The 27,245-nt window shown below is 26.4% G+C and overlaps 1 protein-coding gene across 1 annotated transcript in view; it reads left to right on the forward strand.

Moving 5' to 3' along the window:
• The first annotated feature begins 645 nt into the window (after window positions 1-645).
• Window positions 646-27,245, forward strand: part of LOC132951072 (lachesin-like) — a 101,031-nt gene continuing 74,431 nt past the window's right edge. Inside the window, exons 1-2 of the mRNA XM_061022765.1 lie at window positions 646-785; window positions 24,388-24,487. Coding sequence (XP_060878748.1) covers window positions 24,448-24,487 — 40 coding nt within the window. The 5' untranslated portion in view covers window positions 646-785; window positions 24,388-24,447. The remainder of the gene's footprint in view (window positions 786-24,387; window positions 24,488-27,245) is intronic.

Consider the following 27,245-nt stretch of genomic DNA (forward strand, 5'->3'; position numbering starts at 1 on the left):
ATCTAAATAAATATTACACAAATGTATAATACAGAGTTAACTTGAAATTAATTCATATAGCTAACTATGATTGTTTGCACAGGAATATATTATGCGTAGCTAAGACTTTGTTTTAGTATTTATAGTTTATTAATGAGTCAGTTTTACGTGTATCATAACTTTCATAAAATTACTTTTTACGTCAAACGCACACAATTATTTAATTTTAAATGCGATAAGATTTTTCAGAATTTTTCAATTGAAATATTACGTCTCATGTAACTACCTATTGGTTTTTTGGTTTTTTTATATTTTTCTCAGGTTATTCGCATCCCACGATTTCGGACGCTAGTAACCTACGACCTACCTGATAATTAGTTACCAGGTTATTGTGAAACAGCTGGGTCACAAATTAATTTCGAAATTTAAATATAAAAATTCGATGAATGTTCGCGTATTGAACAAAACACAAAATACAAAAAAAAACCAAATTATAGTCAAAAAGCAAATTGGAGTTACTTATAATTTTAGGCTCGTCTTAGGTCGCAATAGCGCGGGTGCAACCGTATCTCGTACCTTCTCGCGAGGAGGGGGTTGATCGGCGCGAGGGCGTGTTTACGTGTAGGCGGCGCTCGCGCCCGCCGTCGTCGTCACATGGACACCGTGGCACGTTGCACATAACCGCCCGCAGTGACGCCCGGCCGTCGCAATAGTGTGTTAGTCGGTAATGCGCCCCGCTGACCAAATCTTTAACACGTCACGTGCTCCAAGTCGCGCGGATATCACAATATCATGGACATTTCGAGGTATGGTGCCCGTTTGAATAGTATTTAATATTTTTTAATGCGTGCGCGAATCGACGATATGGCCTGTCGTTGTGAATAAAATACGCCATAGTAATACAAACGAAACTTTTATAATTATACAATGCGTATGTATCGATATATAATGCCATATTTAAGTAATAATAATAATAATATTAGGTATATAGGTATATACTAAAAATATTAATTCGGCGGTGTCCTCATACCACGAGTGTAGACCACTAATGACGGCGGAACGAAAGGTGTATTAATCAGCAGCAATCAATTTTTTCACGATTTTCGACCACATTATAATTATTATAGATGTCAATCGACACATTTTTTATTTTTAAAATATTGTGTGTATACATTCCATCAAGTCTACTTGTAACGAGCGTTTTCAAATAAATATCACTGAGAGAATCGTTATGTTTTGTGTAATGTTGGTGTTTGTAAGCGTGATTAGTATCATTTATCAAGTTATCAATATGTGTCCAAATTTGGGTGGTATATACATATATAACTATATGAATACTGCGCCGTAAATATATTTTAAGGTTATAAATATATAATTATATTTGAGATATAAATTACTGGAGAGTACCTACGATATAATAAAATTAAATTGTAATATTTTTTTTTAAATTCAATAATAAAATAATAAGATAAAACATAATATAGAATTTCAATAATTGATCCATGAATATAATATTGACGTTTTTATTGTCTTTTATTTCAACCCTGTAAAATATTAGAAAATCTTAATAAATTATCTTATTATAGTTATAGTGATCGGAAGAATATTAAATATTGGTCACCACTTATCAATGGTCCAGAAAAAATTACGAATCATAATAAATGTATTATTATCCAAAACTATATGAATGAAGTTTACTTTATTTAGTTTATAGATTGGAAAATTATTATTTAATTTTCCTTATTTAAAGGATATTAATTTCTCATTGCCAAGATAAGTATAAAAACATCAGTAGACTTTACAAGAAATTACTATAATATTATGTATTTATATTCATCAATTATCGAATTTTAGTTTCCGTAGGTAATGAAAAATATTAAAATGAGCTTAAGTTGATTAATAAATTATAACGAAAATTTCTAAATTATTTAAATTTATTAACTATTAAGTGACGTTGTAGAAATAATACTATATAAAACATTGTCAATATTTTTATGGTATACTGACGATGGTTTTATATTATACATGTTTGTGTAGAATCTAAGTTAATTATGAATCTCCAAACTCCATTAATAAATATTTACAGGCGGTTTGTTTGTACAATGTTTCTTATGAATTAAATTAAACATAATTAAAACATTTTAACAGCAACACGAACACCTAATTATTTTGTTTTTAGATGAGTAAATAACAAAATATTATTTTTTTTTGAATAATGTCAAATAGTTATATTCCTAATATATATTATATCCAAATAAAAAAATATAATACATTATTGTAAATTAAAATAAAAAATATTTTTGTTTTCATGCGTCAAAAGATAAAATAAAATACACTTTTAAATAGCTTGAATAGGCTTTTTTAAATAATGTATTATTATTTACTTATATATATCTAAATTACAGTTAGGTTATATTTACGGTAGTAAAAATCTCAGTTAAAATGGAGAAAAAAGCAGTAAAGGATTTGTTTGGGATTCTGAGTGTAATTATGTCTGTCTACGGCAGTAACACATTTTGATTTTCAAGTTAGTAACGAAAATCTGAAAAAGTTTCATCTATAGTATCTCTGTTAAATGATAAGTGATAATTTAGATAGTTTAGATAATTATAATTTAGACTATTGTTTTTTAAAAATAGGTTCGCATTTTTCTTTTTTGAAAAGTGGTAAATATTTTCAAGATTGTCCATGGAATAATTATTTCTATTAATTTCTATTCTTAGATATCGATTTATATTATAATCTCTAGATTCGAGCATTAGCACTTATATTGTTAGCATTATAATATTTATAATCATGTTTATGTATTTTAAATGGGTACCCATTTAATATATATTTTTTACATTTAATTACAGCTTAATATGTAAATAAGCTCAAACGTACCTTATAGTATCTTATTGTATTTTTTGATTATATTTTAATTTTATTTGTTTTATATATGAACAAGCTTCATTTAATAAACAAAACTGAATAAATTATTAGTACTAGAAAATAGAAATGTAAGTAAACGAATGTATTTTTTTTCTTTATAATATAACTCTAAACAGTTTGATGGACACGATTTATTCTATTAGGATTGTATGTCGGTGTTTTCGGTATTTACTATTTAAGTTTTGACAACATAAAATTATTTGTACATTTGTACATGTTTATATACATTTATTTTACTAAAAACAATTTAATGATGTAAATCAATTATACTCTAGCTTAACGTTTGGAAAATTTTTATTTCAATTTGAATCATATACGTTCTCACAACTCTTTTAGTAGACGTTAATCGATATTATTATTATATTTGTTTAGATTTTTTAAATTTAATGTTCAAACCGGTAAATCGGACAGACAATCATTCAACTGGGAAAAATAACAATTATAATTTGTTATGCGGGCAGGGGACCCCATCTGGTCTAACGGCGATAAGCGATTTTTCTCACAGAATATTCTCGTCGTTTTCGTGGCGTCCGAAGAAAACGATGTTGAAATGTCATCATTCTTCCGATGTTGCGGTGTCAACGGACAAACTCAATTTAATCCGTCGACACCGTCTTTGTAGTAATTCTCAGCCTCGAGTTAAACTTGTGTTTCCCCGCGTGTCTTTTGTGTGTCCGTGTTTTCACGTCACCATTGGAAACCACAAAAATGTGTATAAACTAATAATAACAATAAAAGACGAAAAAAAACATACCCACTTAGGCTTCTCATCATTGACGTTGGTAACGCGTCTTTTTTATATTTCTTTCTCCTCTTGCCTTTTGTCATTTGGGGCAATGAGCTTGACAATAGAACGGCTTATCTCACTGGTGAAAATATTACACGGCAATGGTGATAAGAAGGCCGAGGGTGTATATATACTATGTCGGCGGCATAACGAGATAAATTCTTGGTTTACGGCTCTTTTGTACCTTAAACAGACTCAAAAGCACTGGGGTGGAAAAAATATTTAACACATTTTGGTTGAGTGGTTAAATTTTGAAAATAACACTTGGTTATGTAAATGTAGTTTAAAAAAAAAATGAGCATAGGTATATAATACTAGAAAAAACTAAAGAATTTACATTTATAAATAAACGATCATCCTTATTATATCATAAAAAAAACAACAAATCGTTGATACGTATATTCATAATATTTAAAAGGCGCTAGATTTATCATTTAAAATTAGTTTGCTACATTTCTTGATTCTCAAATTTAATTCACATAATATTGTATTCTATTATTTTATGGTACAATATAGCAGTATAAATATCAATTTAAACGTACACGAATATTTTAAATTTTCAACTAGCTGTAATAATGGTAACCCGAATAGACCTAATTATTTGACACTATGCCATAAACACGTTTCAAAACAGTACTTTTTTTTCAAAAATACTAAACTACAAACGATACGCATATTCAGTATCGTAGTTAGATAGTTAGGTATCATAGTTGTAGATGCCTATATCATACTTGTTTAATTCAGGATAATATGTTTACGAGTAGTGGTTGGCTCGCAGTTCGATCAATTTTTATTTTTATACGTAGTAAAATATTATGTTAAATATTGTGTAAATATTATTTGAGCACTTTCTACATTTTGTACCTATCTAGCTTAAAATGAAATGATGTGTGTGTATATCGTTTGTATTTCTGAGAATACGCTGATTCCATCTGAATATTATGTTCTATGTACATAATATGTCATATTATATTATGTATATATTTATTATTTCCACGATTGCGGCCATTGATCATATTCTACCGTTTACTGAAAGTTAAAGGCAGACCATTGTGATTCATATTTATTATTATGTAGTATTTTCAATTCACATAATAAGAAGAAAAAAAAGACATCCGTATTTTGTTCAACGGTTCTCTATAATATTATGCTTGTACCTAATCTAAGTAAATGAAATACGAATATAAATCGTATACTTATTGATATTATTCTTATAAAGACGAGTTTCAATATAATTCAAGTTTAAATGGAATGACCGAGGAGTAGTACTTATAAAAAAATGCAAGTTATGCATTTTTTGAGTTACATAACTTCTACATATGAGTCTTTTAGAGACAAGAAACCATTTTCAATTGTTAGGTTAGGTTAGTTTGAGTTATTAGAGAGACTCGAAGGTACTTTTTTAGTAAAAAAATAAAATAAAAGCACGGTATCATATTCTTATAATGTATTATGTGCACCAATATTAAATCAAAACATTTTATACATGATATGGAGTTTTATATATTATTACACGTGTGTCTTACTAACAACAAATTCCTTTCAACTTTGTTATTAAATAATTATTTGTAACAGTTGTATAGGATTTATGGACGAGTCTTAAAATTATTAATAGATGTATGAATAACAATTATTTTAATTATTTTAAATGTTGTTGGCAGTATATCGAGTACAATGTATTTAATATTATTTGTCAATTTTTTATTTGGCATGTATTAATTTTGTAATGTAGTGTTTGTAATGTAGTATATATATTAGATATAAAAAACAAGCATATATTTTTATTCAATTTGTTATTTATTTAATACTTAAATTTTGGATATTTGTGACATTTTTTAAAAAAACTAACTAATTTTGGTATATTTTTTTTTGTTGAAAAATCGAACTAAGTGTTTTTATTTAAGAAGTGTGCTATACAAAATTAGATTTTCATCATACAGTTTGGACTAATTCAATTTTAAACTAAGGTTTTTCACGATATTTTATTTATTTTTTTTGTAGTTCAATATTAAACTTATAAGTGCGAGTAAATATTATTAAAATCAATCGTTTAAGTTGTTATTTATTTTTCAAAGCATATTTTGAGAAAAATCGTACACGTGTTTTGTATTTATGTTTTTCTTTGAAAGATTTATAAAAAGACACTTTATTAATCAACTAACTTAATATATTGTAACATTGCACGCACAGTATAAGTACCTTATATTATTATTATGTTGATATTTATTTGACATGTTTCTCATTTATGATAAAGAATTGTAAATTTGATGTCGATTAGTTGATAGTACAGTTTTGAATAAGATATGTTTATGTTATATTCTATAGGAAAATCCCTACTACGTAATACCATCGGTAACACTATGTTACGAGACGTTTGGGACTATGAAAAAATGTACCTAATATTTTCCGGAGCTTTTAGGAATATGTTCGTCAACGACTCCCCTCGAGAGAAGACGTATAATTTCGGGTATCAGGTGGTTTGGTGTGTTGTAATTCATTATACTAAGACTTATATAGTTTAACTAACAGTATTTTAATTATTTATTATTTATAATAAATACTGAGTTTCAGCTATACAATATTCAATATTGTAGTGATATGTTAATCATTTTTCATAGGAATTCTAACATATAGTTCTATACAAATAAGCAGGGATAGGCATGCTAACTAGTTTTTCTTAACTCCTTATCTTAAGAAAAAATTGATAAATAAAAGTTAAGTTTAGGTTATGAGTTACAAAGTTCAAGTTATAAGAAAAGAGTAACTTTCACGGTTGAAAATCAGTGACATTATTATTTTTAATATTTACAATCAATGCTGAAGTATAATAAACAAATTTCTTAAAAATATATACACAAAAACTCAATTATTATTGTTAATAATACATTTTAATATTTTAGAGTAATATTAACAGAAAAAATACTTAAAAGAAAGGCCTTGGAAGAACCCCACTTAAGTTATCAATTATTTGGGTTAATTTAAGAGATTATGGAATCAACATCTCTTTAAATGTCGAAATGGGTTATTTGGTTATGTTATTGTTGAGAGATTTCAAACTAATGTGTTTTTGTGGGATTGTAATTTTCTATGGAAATTTATATAAAGTTGTATTTGTAGGTATACGTATTTTGATCCTTATTTAAATACAGAAATAGGCATTCAACATTTCGACAATCTACAGTCAGGTATTTACGATAAGTACCTACATAATTTAAGTCTATAGTTAGTATTTTGGTTTATTTTATTACTTTTTTTGTTTTTAGAAACATTTTCAATCCATATTATGGTTGTATTAAGAAAAATTAACTTAATATTACAATAAAGTAAATTAAAATTGACTAAAAACTGTATATCACGGATGAAATATAAATTCATTGGGTAGTTTGAAATGTATTTTTTTTTTTAAAGTAACTTATTATTTAACTTAGTTAAAAGTAACTTAACTTTAACTTCTTGAAATGTTAATGCCCAGCCTTGCAAATAAGTAGTATATTATTTATAATTAATCACTATAAGGTTATAAATTGTGAAAGGAATGTAAGCCCCCAGCATTTTAGACCTCTGAGATAAACATAATATATCAACTATAACTTGAAGTAGGTAGTTGTATTGTGTGAAGACTATTGGTTTTATAATGTACTATAACATGTCTTATAGATATACTGATACATATATGAATCATAATTCATAATGTAGATTTAAATTCTAATAAAAGTGTATTTTCTGTATTTTTTGTGTATACATGAATAGTTACTTTAATATTATAGATAATAACTAGTTATATTTAAGTATTATAACTATATAAGTTTATAGCATAATTTTGAAGACGAGCTTAGATTTTCTAATAAAATACTGGTGGGTTAACTAAATGTAATTTTCATTAATTTGTTATTCGATTTGTTTTTCTTGGACAATTGTACTCAAGCACAATAATATCTGAAGAAATATACATTGTTGACAATGAGTAAGTTCTTGTTTGAAAGATTCAGTGGATTGAATGAAAATAGATATTCAGAATAAAAGTTTTGATTTGTGAACATAATACCGGCATGTACTAAAAACTTTGTATTTCTTGACAGATTCGTGATCAATAAACTAAAAACAATGAATAATATTCGGCCTTTGTATCTATATTTTAACAATCAATTTGGTTATGGTTACTTTACGGTAACATTAAATACAAGTAAAAATAAAAAAATAATAATACATAACAATAAGACTAGCAAGTCATATATTCACAATCTTAATACAAATTATTTATGTAAAATTATCAGATAATTTGGTAGGTACTATCTAAGCAAAAACCTAACAAAGTTCATTTTAACATTTCTTTTGATTTGGTAAGTTTTAGTTTAAACAATAACAAACAATGTTGATAATAATTTTTAAAACTTTCTAAATATTTTCAATATTGTAATATAAATTATTGTCTATTATTATTGAGCAAACATTTGGTATATTATTTGATATACCTATGCATATACTTATACCAATAATTTGCATATATTTGTGTTTTCATTAACTAATTAGCTTAATGCATAACTTTAAATTATTATTACATTATATCCTATACACTATACATTTTAATACATATTATGCATTATTAATTCATTAAGTTCGTGCATCAGTATAATTATTTATTAGATTTATTCTGTTTTTAATGAATGATAAGCATATTATAATATGCTTATACAATTAATTGATATTTATTGATACCTATAACTATATTTTACAATTATAACATAACTCATAAGCAATACGTAATTTATTTTTGTAACTGAGCCTTAAAGCCGATGAATGTTATCAAATTAAATTCTATACTTACGATACTGTGTATTACTTTTAGATTTCATTCTTCAAATTGAGCTAATAATTGACAACACAAAAAAAAATAACATTATAATATTTGTGTTAGACGATTTTGTTATGTAGTAACGAGCGTTGTTGTCTGGTATTTTCCAATACGCGTTTGGTAATTGGTTGACTTTAGATATAGCCTACACGGAGAAGATGTAAAAAATGGAAACGAGTCAATTTTTGTCATTTCGAGGTGGTAAAGTCAAACAAAAAACCCTTAACCTGTCTTGTTATGTTTTTTTTTTGTTATAGAATAATACACTTGTTGAAATAATAATAATACTATTGCCTAATGATATTTTCATTTTATCTTTCTACCATTATCAAACATCATCTGAAATTTAGTTTTTTTACTAATAATTTTCAATTTAGTTTTTTCAATGGGGGTTTTTTTTTATACCTCTTCAACATAAGCCATTTACTTTTTGTTATTTCTTCAAACAGCCACATTCACAATAATTCTCATTTTTCTTATGTAAACCACCATATTATAACAAAATCTATAGAGTGATTCATTAAATATAACATTGTGTTTTTAATTTATATGATAACCATTTATTGAATAGGTATTTTAAGTTATTTTGTTTACTTTATACCTAATAATTTCAATTTAAAGTATTTATTTTTTTTGTAGATTTTTTTGAAAGAAATATTTTAGATTAATATTCGAATTTCATAATATTTCATTAATGTAAATTAAATTATTTTTAGAATAATTATAATCACAATGTTAAGTAATTTGAATATTTACACATTATAGGTACATTATTATAACACTGTATTCATTTATTTTATGCACAAGCTCTCGTATTATGCTTTGTACCTACTACCTATCTATGTATAGTTTTATAAGTTTGAAGTAGTTATATGATTTCCACTGTTTAAATCTCAAAATGAACTTAACGGACATTTTGTCAAACTAAGTCTTTAGCTTGGTCAAGATTAACGTTTACCTCAAAAGGGGATTTACTGTGGATCATGGCTAAACTATATTATGAACTCTGTTGTAGAATAATAACAAACTTCAAAACACGACTAAAGAGGTAGCACAGTTTCATAAAAAGTTTTCAACAGATAATCGACATGATGCGTGAGGTATTTTGTTTTAAAGTTGCAAAGTTATTTTTTTATATACATCTATAATAATTTCCTAATTTGCCTTAAACCAAAGATGGGTTTTATATTTCAAAAATTGTATCATTAAAGAGGGTGACTATGTTTTATGGTCTGTCTTATCAGCCTAGTGGTCAGCTAATTATTAGGCGTGTTCTGTGAAAATGGAAACACGAGTAAGATTACAGAGCTGAACATAGATTCTAAATATATGTAAGATAATTACAGGATGAAATTGTACTCTCCTTTATTGAGACAAATATTTTTTGTATAATACAGTTTCTCTGAATAGATTTTCAAAAAGTAAAGTAAAATATTGTAAACCTTGTTTTAAACGAGTAAAGTAGGTTTTATATAAAATCAATAGGTAACTGTAGTAAGTCCTATAATATTATAGAAGGATTTATTTTATATTTGAATTACATTTTTAGTACTTAAAATGTTAATACATTATTATTTATCTATGGTTTCAATTTTATTATTTACTAGTAATTCTTCATAAATATTTTCATTGGGGTTTTTTTTTTTTAAATTCATAATAAAATAAATATCTATCTCAATCTATTCATACCTCTATGTTTCTGTTATTTTTGTATAGAAAATTTATTATTTTATCGTTCGATCAATTTTACTTCCCAGTATTGGGTGGTATGAATTTTTTTCTTCCCTGTTCGTATTGGAGACACATAGAATTATTGCTGTTGAGTATTACAATTTACAATTACTCACTGCACTGAGATATTGTCGTTGCATTTTTAAATACACAGTAGTTATACCAGGTTTGTAATTGTATACTATCGTTTTTATGTTCTGTAAATGACATAGCGTTCAGCACAGAGTCCCTTTGATCTCACTTCTAATATTAACCGTCATTCATTGTTCCAGCGATATTTTTCTACAGTTAGTCTATTTACTTTCGGAATCGCTAAAAAAGTATTGAGTTATAAGTTGAAATATAATTTATATAAATGCTATACATATCGAAAGTAAGAATACCTACTATAGTATATATTATAATATTGGTATTTATTTGCTTTTTAAATTTTTTTAAGTATTTAATTTAAAGAAGTTACGTTAAAATGCAAAACTATTTATGAAAAACGTGTTTATTTTATACTTAAGTAAAACAAATATTATTTACCTAACACTTTGGTTTTCAAAATTATTATAAAATATTATATAATATAATATCAGTAATATCACTATATTATACGTGAATATTAGATTTTAAGAAGAACTTGGTTTTTTTGACGCGTTTGTAGTAGGTACCGCCGACATGCAGGTTTGTTGAGGTGTTCTCCATAAAAATTGGTTCAGTTTTATAATAAATATAAATTTACCAACATATTTTCTTATAATTCGCAGTTACCAAATTGCTTGCAAATTATGAAGAGTACAATGTGTTTTTATTCCATGTGCAAATGTAGCGAGTACCTATTACTTAAACTGAATTTTAGCTTAACTTTACTTCCCACCAGGTTTAATTCTAAAGTATTATAACATTGCATTACGTCCTACGAGTACCTATATAAATTTCATAATATTTTTTTCATTACAATCAAATGTATTTTAAATTATTGTTATACTGGAGGCCCAGACTCCATGTTCTTCGTCAAATGACAACATATTATTATTATATATTTTTAAATGCATAAGAGAATTTTAGTTGGTATTAAAAAAATGATTTTTATTCAAATATTGGCAATAATAAATATTCAAATTAGCTGTTGAGAGTTTGTCCTCCTCCCAAAAACAAAACAATAATCTATTCAACTTTGGTTTTTATTAACGATAATATGCGGATCAACGCTAATTAATCAATGTTAGTCATAATGTCTAGTAATTTAAAATGTTAATTGTAAATAAATAAATAACAAGTCTTTATAATATTATAAAAAATTAAATAAATATTAAACTTAAAAAATATTTATAAATATTAAGCATACCTTTTGTTTTTTTTTTCTTTAAATAGAAAAATAAATGAGAATTTTTTATTTTATGAACGATATGCAAAAGTGTTGTAAAATATATAAAAAATAACTAGACGTGGTGAATCGATATCAAGGAAAGTCTAATAAAACTAGGTATTTCAAGGATAAAAGGTCAGAGTATAAAATAAGGAAATCCTTTACGAATTTTACGAATTAGAAACACGTGGTAATTGCTAAATTACTTACTCGATATGACGTGTGTGTATATTAGATACTTAGCAGCTGTATATAGGTACCTGATTTGTTCTTGTACAACATAGGCTTGGTAAGTATTAACTGTTTATTTGCTTTTTTAGTAGGTATTTGTCAATTACTTAATGTGCAGCTAACCTAACTGAATAATCTGTTTTATATTTTCATAACAATTTGAAAACAGTTTGGTTATAGTGATATCAAATAATAATAAATTATAGAAAATATTAATTGATTTAGACGAATAAATATTTGAGTTTTATTTTCGTTTCAATAAAAAACGGTCTGTATAGAAATGAAATAAGAATTTATAAGGCATACTATTCTATATATCATGTTAGTATAATACTCCTTATAAGATATTTGGTTTAAATACACCTTTGAAATAAGAAGTTACTTTACTTTTGGTTTTGGGTTCATTTCAGTATTTTACATTTTTAATGTAAAATAATATCATTCGTTCTTAAAGTCTAAGCTTCCAAAGGAAAAAAAAGCTAGCTACAAAAATAAAAGGTTTTTTAATACTTAATACGTGGTTACTTTTGAGTTTTGACTAACATGATAGTCCTCTATTACTTATAAGATTTTTAAATTTTATGTGTACAGATTTTCCTCAAAAATGTAGAATGTATTTTTAACATTATCTGAAAACAACAGTTATTGGGAAATATTAATAAATAAATACTATTGGTATATTCAGTATTAAAGTAGTTCTAGTTCGAGTTTTGATTTCTCTACGTGAATATTTTCAGAAAAATGATCCGTTAAATATTTTAGGTAAAAGTTGTAGGGGATTACAATTAAAAAAACTTAAGTTGTATCGATACAAGACATTCCTATTATGTATAGACAATAGACCTATATAGTACCTACAAAAAATAGCAACATTCAAAAGTATGGTCTTTACTCTTTAAATATAATATATTATATTAATCTATATCTATATATATATTTATAAAATCCAAATACCATTCACTCACTCACTCATTGCTACATCTTAAAAACTACAAAACATTAAAACCCGAAATTTGGAATAGTGCATAGTTCCTCTAGTTATATAATAAGAAAAGATTTTCCGATGTACGCATTTTAAAGAGGTGGCCTAACAAGGATCTTGAGATTCACGGGGGAAATTGAAACTTTTTTAGATTCTGAGTGAAACGATGAATGTATTGATTTTACAATGATGTGTGTTTTTTTTTTTATTTTTTTATTTTTGTGTCTGTGTACACGATAAGTAGTCGAAATAATGCTTCGATTTTCGACTTCAGTATCTTGTTCGATAGGAAAGTGAATATCGTTGGTGCATTGGGGAGGTCAAAATTTTAATTTCCCAGTAGTTTTCAAAAGCGATGTGAAAAACAAAAGAAAAATTAAGGAAAAAACGGGAATTTTTACGCAAAATCGATTTTTAACAAAATCGATTTTGGTTATTGGTGTAACTCTAAAACAAATGACCGTAGATGCATGAAATTTTCACTGATTGTTTATATTTGCATTTTCTATACACAATACAATTTTGAAAATAATTTGACTTTTTTTGAACTGTTTACGGACATTGTCAGTTTTCAGTTTTTTTAAATTTTTTTTCTATAAATATCAATAAAATTTTATTTGTTGGGTAAAAAAGCTTGAAAATTTAATAGAAGGCTCCTAGGTTATTGTTTCAAAGGCAGATGAAAAAAATTAAAAATCCTTAGTCACAGTTTTTTTTTATACACGTTTAAAGTTCAAATCTTGAAAAAATACGGAAAAATCACGAAAATTTGCAAATTATTTTGAGTTAGAAATTCATAAAAAATTTTCTTTTTAAATCTAAGATTTTAAAATCTAATACAAGATTCCTCATAAGTTTTTCTAACTTTATCAAAAAAAAATTTCTACAAGAAAGTCAAATTAAATTTTTATGAGCGTTTTAAATTCATATTTTTACAACATTAGATATTAATAATATATTAGTAATACCATAGATAAGTGTATAATATGTCTTATACCTAGACTGACATATCGTCTCCACTCAGAATCGTTTTTCTTATACAATGATATATCATTGAATTCAAATTTAATACCATCCATTATACAGTGACCCACTTGTAACCTACAGTACAGCAGAGCGACATCCACTTGCCCACCTTTTTTTTATTTTTTTGTTTATAAATGGTTGCAATTGGTTGCAGATTATAATAGTAATAGTAGAAATTAAGCATGCATCAAATCGTCACACTTATGGCCTCGAATAAAGAAACTATATCTTAAAACCAAATGTATCTGTGTATGTAGCTTATATACTCAAAATCTACTCAATTGAATTTGACGATTGTTTTTAGGGATGTCAGAAAAGTTTGTAGAGTAAGTATAAACTACTTACTATAAACCACGTTAAAAAAAATATATATCAAGTGCTAAATTCAATCCACGACTTGCGGTCGCCAATCATGGTCGAATCATTTCACAAAACTAAATACACTGACGCCGATTTGTCCGTGAGCTACAGAGGTACACTAAAACTGAGATACACTCAAACCAAGATACACCTATATAAGATTTGCCACAAAAAAAAACTTCACATGGGCGAAGCCGGGATATTCAGCTAATGTATTTATAAATTCCAAAAATCAGATTTTGAATACAACTCTATTACATTGTTGGAAGAGAGAAAAACGGAGAGAGCACACTGTTGGTGAATCGACCCCTCGTAATATTATCCGAGATCGACTCGTATAATTGTAGAATAGTATTCTAATATAATATAACCTCGTGGATGCGGCCGACGCAAAGAAAAGCTCCCCATACGGCACTGAATTTTCTTCTTTTTTATTGGCGCGTTTTCCCGCGTGCCTGTGCGGTTTTTACACACTACAGCCCTGCATTTTCACGGCATTTCCCCGTCCAATTACTGTTCGTAAATATATCATTCGGACATCGACTCCCGATTTGGTAAATAAATCCACCGACGACGCTGTACATCCGACGTCGCACGTGATGTGTGGCGGCGGCGGCGTGTCTTTGGCGGGCGGGTCCGGGACGAGTCGCGAGTCCCACGGGTGTGAGCACTTGATATACGCCTCCAATTTGTGGGTTTCCCCGCGAAATTCGCCGCTCGCCTTCCCTTGACGTGAGCGAAAGAATCAGAATGGCACCGTCAATATACCGAGAGGCGCAGAGGCCACAAAGGCCCCCGTCACGTGTTGATATATTGTCGCCAAACGACGTCCAATTAACAAGTATGGCTTCGTTTAATATATAATACAGATACCAGGTTTCGTTATTCCGTGTAACACATAGCTGGTAGGTAGCCCGGCGTTGTGCATTATCTGGATAAAAATATGAATCGTTTTACCTGGATAGATAATAATACAAATAGTGTCCGCTTTTTATCTATCTATATATTATATTTGAATAAAATGGTTATGTAAAATAATTTTTTGTAATAAGATTTCAGATTTTATTTTTGTATACGATATTGTTACGTGTGGAGAGGTGTTCATTTGTGAGCTATTGCCATTTGTTTGATTTTATTTTCAAATCTGTAAGGTAAAAGTCTAGAATTTCAAAACTTGAAATCCGTAAAAATCTGGACCATACATAATATTATATGGTATGCCGACAAATCGAGCACTCGGTAACTATTTTGATAAGAATTAATTCCAGGTCTTTGTAATCGAAAAAATCCCTCGACTTGTTATGTAAAACTACATTGGGTATGTCTGGGTTAGGTTAGGTTAGGGTTAAATGTTTACGGTCCAAATTTTTACGGATTTCAAATTTTGAATCTAGACTTTTACTGTCCAGATTCTTATTGTCTAGAATTTTTGATATAACATTTTGGTATTCCAGACTTTTACATTCCCAGTTTTAACGCGCTACCTCTAACTAAAATGTTCTTGTACGACGTATATTTATCACGCGTGTTTTCTGTACGTAGTTATTTTGTAGTATATTGTACAATATTATGACAGTATATCGTTCATTCTTGGATTCTCTATAAACACACACCGATGTGTAATCGTATTTACAACACACATACTTACGAGTGTGAATATTTCAAATTATAGGTATGTATTACATTATATTTATAGCAAATATGCTATTTTACAAATTCAACTTTTAAATGATCTGTTTCTAGAAAAAAAGTATCATCTTTTAATTTCTTATTTACTTAAAATTCCAATGAATTATTTGTTATCTTATCGAGATAATTTTTTGGTTTTATAAATTGTACGACACTTTAAACTACCTGCAGTCATCTTGCATCCGTTGAGAGTTTACCCGTCGAAATGTGTGCAGATTCACAGTTGCACGTGGCAGAACGTCAAGGATACGTTATTATTTATTACGTATAATATATAATGATATCTAAATATAGGTTATATTGTATAAAATATAATTTGACGACGACTACGATATGAGAATGATTCGAATAAGATTCACTTCCTAGACGACCACGAGACACTATAATATTACGTAGGTACATTGTTAGTACATATTTTGAGATCGGCCTATTTGTACGTGGCACAAGCGTGGGAATCCACAAGAAATCGATACGCGACTAATTAAAATTTATTTGAATTCGTAAATAATTGATTTAAAAACAAAAAAAAATTCATAAACCCTGCAGACTGCAATCAAGTATAATAAATCTACACTATGGTATATTAATTATAGTGGTATATTGTTGTGTATAAATGACGTTACAGTATTCATAGAGGTTATCACTGCAACAAATTTACATTTCTCTCTGGACTCCTTTAAATAATCGTATTGGGCGGATATCATCTCATTCAACGACTTCATAAAGACCTATGACAACTATTTTAAAGGAAAAACTTCGTGACAATAGTGTTTGCCATCCTTTCTGCAAAGGAAAAAGTTGCTTAACTTTGTTAAATGAAAAAACGATAACAACTTAATAATACATTTGGATCGAGGAGGGCAAGGAATATCACATAGCTTCAGTAGAATACTTTAAGCTCGCGAAAAATCCTGTCAAAGAAAAACTCTGCTCACATTTTTTAAACTTTTTGTGTGAACTATAAATGTATATATTTATTAATATATTTCTTTATTATTACTTATCATTAGTTTTGGCGGTGCTATGTGCAATATTTATTACGTCCCGAGGTCTGAAAAAAAAATTTAATCAGGGCGCGCCCAGAGTTTAATTTGGTTATAAAGATATAAGTTTTTGATTCCGAGTTTTGCTTTCCCCGCCATACTCACCTATTCTGTTTTACCCCTTGGTTTTTTTTTTTGGCAACCGAACTGAATTTTTTCGCAGCCATTGGATTTGTCTACGGGTTATTACGTGGCCACAGACACTGGGCGGTAATAAATAATATTTCACGGCCAAAACAAACGGAAAGGCCCCACAACACAATACCCTCTTCTACAATGATAATAATTTCGTCTCAGCCAAATAATTCATATTTATTTTAAAATAATAAATGGTATAAGCAACTTAAAAGTTTTCCACGTCTGCTTTTATCAAAGTAATATTCAAATTTTAAATGTCTATAATATTACTATCTTAAGAAAACATAGTACCTAAGGTCATACCGTAGTGTCATTTGATTATTGATTTTAACTTAATTATGATTATTATTATTACAAGTATTATTATTTATAGCTCGTGGCAAATAGTCATTTCAGATGATTAAATATTTTAACAATTATTTATATTGTCAAGTTTTCATAATAAATATATTTTACTTAATGTAAGTACTTAATTAATTAATCGGCAATGATAATTCGATATTTTGTATATTTTATACAACGTATGTCGGAAGAAAAAAATAAATAGTGTAAAAATCTTGAATTTTGAGTATTATTTATGACCAGTTATGCAAGCACCAACCTTTTATATACCTACAGTAATAATACTTTTTTCATTAATTTGACATTCAAAATAATAATTGAAAAATACTAGTTTATTTTTAATTATTCACTAATGCAATGATATAATATAATTATATAGGTACATAGAATAATGCATTTTTTTTCAAAAGACTAATCCTAATCTTGTATAATGACCCAACCTTGTTGTATTATACGGGTAATGTGTTACGTCTATGTGTATTGACTATTTGATTATGGTTTTGGATTCTGAGCGTAGGGAATAAATGCATTGTATTTATAATGATGTGCGTTTTTTTTTGTTTGTTATCAACATTTGAGATAATAAAAATGCTCCGATTTTCAACATCAGCATCTTTTCTGATAGAAAAGTGAATCTAGTTGGTGCCTACTTTTAAAAATTCAAAATTGAAAAGTTAGTTAGGTAGTAGTTTTAAAAATTGACAAAAAAACAAAAAAAGTTAATTAAATGATACCTATACGTATTACGCAAAAAACATTTTTGAAAAAAATCAATTTTTTTTTTTTGGTGTAGCCCAATAACTGTTGACATTAGAAATTCAATTTTCCGTACATGGTAACATTTGACTTTTTAAATTTTGCAAATTATTTTTTAGTTAGAAATTCATAAAATGTTTTCTTTTCATAGCTTACATTATAAATTTTAATAGAAGTTTCCCTACAAATTGTCAAACTTTTAACAAAAAAAAAAAAAAAATTACTGGAAAGATACGCTATTTATAGCCGCAAGATATTTTCGATTTGTATTCATTTTTTTTTTTAATTTGATTTTTTATACAATTATGCTTAGAATCGTTTTTCGTTTGCGATAGTTTATCGTTAAATTTAAATTTAATACATCCATTACAATGACATACTCGACAACTAATTGCCACTTTTATTTTCAATTTTGAATGATTTTAAATTCTAACATCAAATAATAGTGTTCATAATCTAATATCTTAAAATATTAGTAATAAATATTTAACCATTAGATGATCTTAGATAACTAATCTTAGTCTAACTAGATCTTTCGTAAAATCAAGTAGGTACATCCTGCTACTACATTTACTGACTATGGAATGGATGTTCCTTTGATGCTAAACATAGTTACAATTTTCATTCGCAAGTCACGTATACCCGACATGCCTCCTTTTTTTTACCATAACTGTATCTTTTTAACAATTGGATAAAAAATCAGTACATTAGCGTTAACCAAAATTATAACAATCGAGTTCTTGATTAACATACATTTTCAATGTGGAAAATTAATGATTCATTAGGAATTATTATCAACAGTTATAAGATAATTTTGTTTATGAATATTAGTAAAATAACATTCTTAAGAGAAATGTTCAATTAGTTTTAAGGATTTTGAATCGCATTTTGAATCCTTATTCCTGAAAATAATTTAGTAGACTTATTATTATGAACTCCATTTTTATAACGTATGTAAATTAATGGTGAGCGTATTTCGAATTAAATATAAATAAACAATATTAAATAGCACATTTGAAATAATTTAATTTTTGGTAAATATAATAATATATTTAACTATACAATATTATTGTAATATAATTATATTATTATTCATTATCTTACAGTGACAGCCAAAAGCCTTTTCACTCATCATTATTGTGATAATCATAAGTAATGTTTTGTTGAACGTTTTAAAATTATCTGATGATGTTTTTTTACGTCCTTTACCTTACCGACTATTATGTATCCCTACATTATATAGGTATACACTTTTTATTGTGATTTGTACTCTGCACATTTGACATTTTCCCCGGGTATCTTTTATTTCGCATTAGAATATTTGCTATAAGAGCATCTACCCTCTAACATTGAATTGAAATCGATTTAATACGTTTTTTCAATTTTTAGACGAGTTCAGCAACGTGTTTTACTCCCTTCTCTCTCCTTTTCCACTAAGAATTTCCTTACGTACATGCATCTTTGAAGACTAGCGTGTATGTAAAGTCGATTTTTTCTTTCTTGAAATGTCACAATTACGGTATTCTGATCACGAATTTGAAATCGACGTAGCCACCAATACGTGTTTTCGATTTTCCTAAAAAAAAAACGTATTTTTCTTTCCTTACTTGCATATAAAATATCAATAAAAAAAATTAGGTCTGTAAAATGGTCTCCAAATAAAATAAAATTAGTCTAATCAATTCGAAACTGAAATATTTCAAACTCATTTAGGTTTAAATAGAAGCCCTAAATAATGGCGTTATAATATCATTATATTATTGGAATTTAATAAAGTGTTTCTTTGTATTTTTATATTTATATAATACATCGCTATAACTGTGGTCATTATAGTTGATTGGCTGGTAAAAGGAAAAAAAAGTTAAATTTTACTTAAATATCAATACTGAAGTATATGTATTTAAAAAAAACATAAATAAAATAAAAACACGTCATTATTATAAATTGATAATATACATTAGGCTACATACACAAAAAAAGTTTTAAAACTAAAGAATGTGTTATAGAATATCATATGAACATATTTTATTATTTATTATATTTATATTTAATATGTTATATATCCCATAGCAGGTAGAGTTTTAATGATGTGACCATTTCTTATTTTTCCAAATTATAAAATCTAAAACGGTATCTATGATGGTATCTAAAGGTAATTATGGTACATAATTGTACACTATTTGTAAATGAATAATTTTTAGTTAAATATTTTCATGACATTTTAGTGTTGTATTTAATCATTTTGTTCATTTTGTTTTTTTCTAGTTCACAGAATTTATTGGTAATCGATTTTTATTTGTTTGGATATTAACACCCCAAGAGCAAAGATCATACTTTAAGTTTTAATTTGCATATATTATTATAAACTCAGTACCTATAAAGTGTTTTAACAATTTACCAAAAATTAAATAATGTTAAACAATTAATGTTGATTACCATAATTCAAAATATGTTATATTGGGCTGTTTAGGAATACATTTCTTTTACAATTTGTATAATATATAATAATATTATAGTATAATATCATCTATTTTCAATAACAAATATTGTATAAGGTCTATCGGCTCAGTTATAAAAGTGATTGGTATAAAATTATACACATGTATTTGTACTATCAATTAGTGGCACAAATCTAATTAGATTTAACTTACAATATTTTTGCGGATACTGATACTTATTAGTGTGGTTATTTTGCTCTTATTTCATGATCTGATAAACAAATATATTATTCGCCGATATAAATAATGCAGATTAAAAGAGTAGGAAATCGGATATTGTCGATTAATTTAAGGACGGTATGAAAAACAGACTTGTTGAAAAATAACTGGATAATTAAAATCGTATTAACTGTGTCGTTAAGATAATAATATAATAATATGTACCGGTCTCAGTAAACTTTTAGTTTTGAAATTTCACTAATTAGCCATAGTATCAATGCAAAATGCAGCTTTAAACTTTTCCGAATTTGATTTTAGTTCTTATGTTTCGACAACGTGTATACTTCGGTGTATAATCTTACGGTTTATTTTTCATATTGTCATACATAGCCATATAGGTACTTAGACATAGGTATGGTATAAATCAGTTTACACAAATTAATTTTTAACTTTAATTTTTAATTTTAACTGCAAAATAATAAACGAATAATTTATAATAGTATAGGTATTTATTACAGGAATAATAATAGAATTTTCTAGTCATAAAGTCAATCATTTAAAATTAAATGAATTAAAATGATTTTTTGAATGATGTCTGATTTGGTTAACCGTTGACCTATACAATTAGGATTTGTGTAACTATGATGGCTAGGGGAGAGGATTAGCCTCTCAATATACGTCTATAGCCCCAAATACTATGTGCATTAAACAAACAGTGTTATATTTTAATTTTGACCCCTATTTCTTGGAAATAATATTTATAATACTGACCAAATGTACATATTATTTATTTCTTAGGACTTTAATGGATGGAATATTTTGATATAACAGAACTAAAGAACTAACTAATGATAAAAATAATTTATTATTACATAATACATCATCTGAACTTGTACTTGCAAACATATGGTTAACTTGTTTCTGACTTGTGTTGATTATTTAAAGATGTTTTAAAATATGCCAATCCACTAGTTTGGAAAGAACTAAAATTAAATAATGTATATTGTTTAATGGTTTTAGTGCTATAAAATTTAGCATCGATATCGGCAGAAATAATAATGTACCATCTATAAAATAAACATTACAAATAGAATGTCATAACCCATAACTATTCAGGTTCTAAACAAAAAAAAATTAAATCCTTAAAATATGAAATAAAATAAAATTACCAACATATATGTTATGCAGTTAAAATGGTTTTTATTTTAAAAATACGTTCAGGTTATCCATATTATACAAAATATTATAGTTATTAACAATATTTTAAATAAGCGTATCTAAGTATTAGTTAAAATTACATAAAATATTAAAAGTTTTTAATCGTTGTATGACCTATCAACCTATTATCATCTATTAACGCCTAATCTCGTTTCGTACATTGTGGAAAATAAAATAATTCCTTCATTAGAAAATATATTTTCCTAACTTATAAGAATATGTATAATGTATATTGATTGATTCGATTAATATTTAATATTTTAGGCAATTTGTAAACTAGCAAAATTAAACCATGTGATTAAAAAAAACCTGGTAAATTGTCTGTAAATCGCAACATGACAATCGACGCCATAGAATTCGGATATGAAATAATACGACAATCCCGATAAATAAATATTGAAAAACGTGTTGATTTTCATTTATTTGTGCAATATAGATCCATTGATACAATTTTAATTCCAATCCTACAAAAATGTCAATAGCAAGGTCGATTATTAATCAAAATAGAAACTAATAAAATTGTTTTTTAAGATAATTTACACTAGAACATATTAAAAGTTATTCAAACAGGATTTCGACCGGTAAAATAAATAAATTCTTAAATATAATACAATTGGGAAAATGTGAAAAATGCACACTAATATCCAAAAAAAATTTCAATTATGCAATTTCCTTAAACTATGACGAATTATGTAAAGTTTAAACTTTGTATTTAATTTTACCATTTCACAAAAATAATTTTAATCTTTCTTAGAATTGTCTAATATAACTACAAACAATCATCCAAATGCAAGAAGTTCTGATCTCTAGTCATAATTTTTGTAAATATTTTGATACTAGTTATATTAAATTATGTGTACAGATTGATTCACCGAGTATGATGCTCGACACCGGTTTATTTTAAATATTAATTTATTCAAATTCTGATTTTTGGAATTATTAAGGATCATATTTTCAAATATAACATTTTTTTTATTGGTAATTGATGTGTGGAGATAATTTATTTTTATAATTATCTTCTTAGTGGATGATTTTTTTAAATGTTAATATATTTTAACAAAATTGAATAAATAAACAGTATTTCATTCGGTCATTAGTTTGTGAGTGATTTTAACGTATACATGGTCCTAAAAGTTATTAAGAATATGTAATTTTAAAACTAATATTTATAATATTCAAAAAATGTATGCAAAATAATTATTACAATTTAATGGATTAATATAAATTAGTAACTACTTTATTTCCTTTTTATTATGCCTGTATATCATCTAAACCTATTATCAAAGACCTATAATTATCCTTAGTTGCTAGTAAGTACGTAAAGTTATATAAATAATCAGAAATTTACTCGTTTGAATTTAAATTTAAATAATATCTATATTTTTAAAAAAAGTCATTCACTTGCCAATTTACACAAAAAAGAGTGGTTCTAACAAAAAAAAAGAACTTTAAGAGAGATAAGAATTTGAAAATTTGGTCCTCGCGTAAACTTAAAATTGCCAAAAATCAGAATTTGAATAAGTTTGTTACGAAAGAAAACAATTGGGAGTGAGCATGCTACCAATCCCTTATAATTTTTTTTTTCTAAAATGTAAGTACAAAATTATGTGCATAGTATGAAGGCTGTAGTACTACTATTGTGTTTAATAATACATCGGTATTAAGTATAAATAAAGAATAATACATTATCTCATATGAAGTTAAACAACTGATATGATATAGAAGAGAAGCCATGATAAAATAATCATATTAATATAATAATGAATACTGCATTTTTAAATCTATTTCATATATTAATATAGTAATATTATGCACCAACAAATGGTATTCTGAATGATTAATTATATAAAGTCACGATCTAAGCAATAAAATAAAAAAACATAATATTATACAAATATGTTTTAATATACTTAATAGAATAAAATGAGATATCATTACGTTTTTAATTAATTTTTTTTATCCATTTCACATTCTTTTTAAAAACATTTTCTTACAAAGAATTACTGGCATATCATTGAGAAATCTCGTGTAGAGGCTCAAAATATTGCAGTGATGGCGAAATAATGATTATTTAACTGAAAACCAATTTAATAATATTATAATATATCTAAGACTATACAATTATTATTTATAAATGATGAAAAAACATGGTAGTAAGATTCAAGATCATTTGTAATAATTGTGTAACTTATAAATTCAAATTCGTATTTATTTAACTACTTAAACAAACAATGAACAATACTATAACAATAATAGTTTTACCAGTTTCTATTGTTAACTTTCTTTCACAGATATTATGTTCTTATTACAGGGTGATGTACACGATTCATACGATCTAACAACTGGACTTGGAGGTCATATTCAAAAGAAAATGTTTTGGACCTCAGTTATTTTATTGTTTGTTTTGAACGGTAAGTCGTTATATTTATCTATTAATCAATTTACGGTATTTATCCACACTCACAATAACGGTTGAATCGAAATTTGTAATGTTTTAGATCATACATAATATTATGGGGGTAAAAAGTATTTTATCTTGAGAATTTATCGAGCAAATAAAGTGTAATAAGTCCATGGTATCCATGGTGTCATCAGAATTCAGAGGTGTTAAAAAACCTAATAATGAGGTTTACCTCATCTAGACATAACAATTTTAATCAATAGTCAATAATTTAACTTTAATATGTCAATCTGAAAAAATTAAAAAATTATACATTTATTAGTATTAAGATTTATATTTTTAAGTACATATTTTGAATTAATTATCTACTGACATAATACCGTTTTATATCGAATAGCGATGTAACAATAGAATACATTGGATATATTGACAACAATACATAAACCCCACTGTTATTTTTGACTTAATAAACACAGGATATTTATTAACAAATATTAATGCATTTTTAGTTCGTTATTATACCTACTGGCTACTAGACTACTAGAATTTACAATAATTAGTCTTCATAATTTCTGTTTTGAACTATTGATCGTTTTTATAGTAACTTAATAAAATAATCTTAAAAAAAATTGTGTATTCTTATACTACATATTAATATAGATAAGTGGTATTTATTATTTAAAATAAAAAACAAACATTTTTAATTTTGTTTCATAATTAATCATAATTATTTATTTATACCCCAGATATAAATTAAAATAGGTAAGCACTCTTTATTCCAAAAGTTATTCAATTTAATTAATTTCATATTATGTTAACAAAAATTATTAGTTTTAACTTTAGTCTTTAAGTATGATGTTTTATGTAGCTATATACATAATGTGCATTATTTAATACAAAATATTACACTACATAAGTAAACTGACAAACGTATGGTTTTGTTTATTTTGCTTGAGTCAAAACTTAGATGTTTGACTTTTGTCTTCTTTATAAAAGTTATAAAAATTTCCAAACAATATCATTAATTTAAATTAATGTCAAAATTGTTTTTGGGCATAGGTTGTCATTGTAATAAATTATTCAAAACGAAAACCATTAAAATAAGTTATGACCTTATACAAGACTGTAAGGTTTAATCTACAGTTTCTAAATAAAATAATCTTAGTTCAAGTTCATCAAAAGAATGAAATATTCAACGTAAGTGCAGCTATTTTAAAAAATATAATTTATTATAGCACACAACTCGTATTATTAAATCATTAAACAAATATTTATTAGACAAACATTTCTCAAACTAATGATGACAAAACAATTCTTAAATATATAACAATAACAGAATAAAAACCTAGATAATATTATTAGGTTTGATTTCTAATGTTATCATTTATGTGAAATATTGTTTTTCTGTATATACGCTTTTAATTCGGGTCATTATACTTGATTTTTCAGCGCTATATTTATTCCCTTTAGATTGTGGTCTATATCTCGCGGTTATGTGTTACAATTATAGTATATTTTTATATATTTAAGCAACAACTTTTATGGAGTAATTTTGATTCGTTAGACTCCAATAGCAAACAGAAATAATGTGATGAAATAACATGTTTTAATGGTGTATGGCTGACTTATATAATTTGTCGAGGGGGTAGTAAAATTCAGCGAAGCTTATGTGCGTTATGAAGGTAATAAAATGTTCGACAATCGTTAAACCGCCGTAAAGTCGTTAAAGTTGTTTGAAGAGTGTTTTGGAGATAGTAAATCCTCTTTTAAAAATCATTTGATGAATTGTGACCGACTTAAGTTTGAATAGTAACGTAACTTGTGGGTGGAAAACGGTCCAATAACAGCAATAAAAAATGACTAAATTTCTGAGAAATTCTTTTGAAAATATTTTTTTGAGTATTCGATAAACTACGATAAAGTATAATGATATCTCTTGTAAACAAATGTTTTAAAGTTTCTGTATATGACTTATGAACACCAATCTATAAACAATGGCCTTTGAAGTTTGAAGTTAAGGTCAAATTTCATTATTCCGCCTGTTTCTGCTTCTTAATTTAGTTGATTAGTAAGCGTTATGATTCAAATAGTATAGAAGTTATGCACAATCATATTATTATAAGAATATAAAATCATTTATATAATTTATTATTTATTTTGTTAAAAAAGATTTGAACATTAAATCACGATTACAAGTTTTGGATTGAAAAGTTATTTTTAACAAGATTAAGTGTGCTTATAGAAATAACAAAGTGAAAGATTACATGGTCACGTGCTAATAAAATAATGGATTAAATATATAGTTACTAAAAATGTGCTCTCTATAAACGAACACAATGATAAGCCATGCTCTAGTATCATTAAGTAAACTATAACTAAACTGTAACATGTATAATGTATATCTTAAACGCCAATAACCCTGGCAGTTGAGGCGTATTTCTAAATAAAAAAAAAAAAAAAAAAACAATAATAAGCCAATTTCTCAATTTTTTTTCCTATACTGAACCCTGCACCGTAGTGCACACTTATTCAATCGATAAAATCGATTGTAAAAGTAATTATAATATTATACAATTGCGTCGAAGTTAATTATTATTTATATTATGTAAAAAAGGACTCAATAGAATATATGTTTGTATCCCACAAATATAATTTAATATTATATACCTACTCAACAAATACAATATAATGGGGGGACGGAGTGGCCGAGCTGATTAAAGCGTCGGTTTGAATCCGGCCGCGGGTGGCATTTTTCTTCGGGAAAGTCG

This window comes from Metopolophium dirhodum, chromosome 8 (assembly GCF_019925205.1).
Source record: "Metopolophium dirhodum isolate CAU chromosome 8, ASM1992520v1, whole genome shotgun sequence".
Lineage (NCBI taxonomy): Eukaryota > Metazoa > Arthropoda > Insecta > Hemiptera > Aphididae > Metopolophium > Metopolophium dirhodum.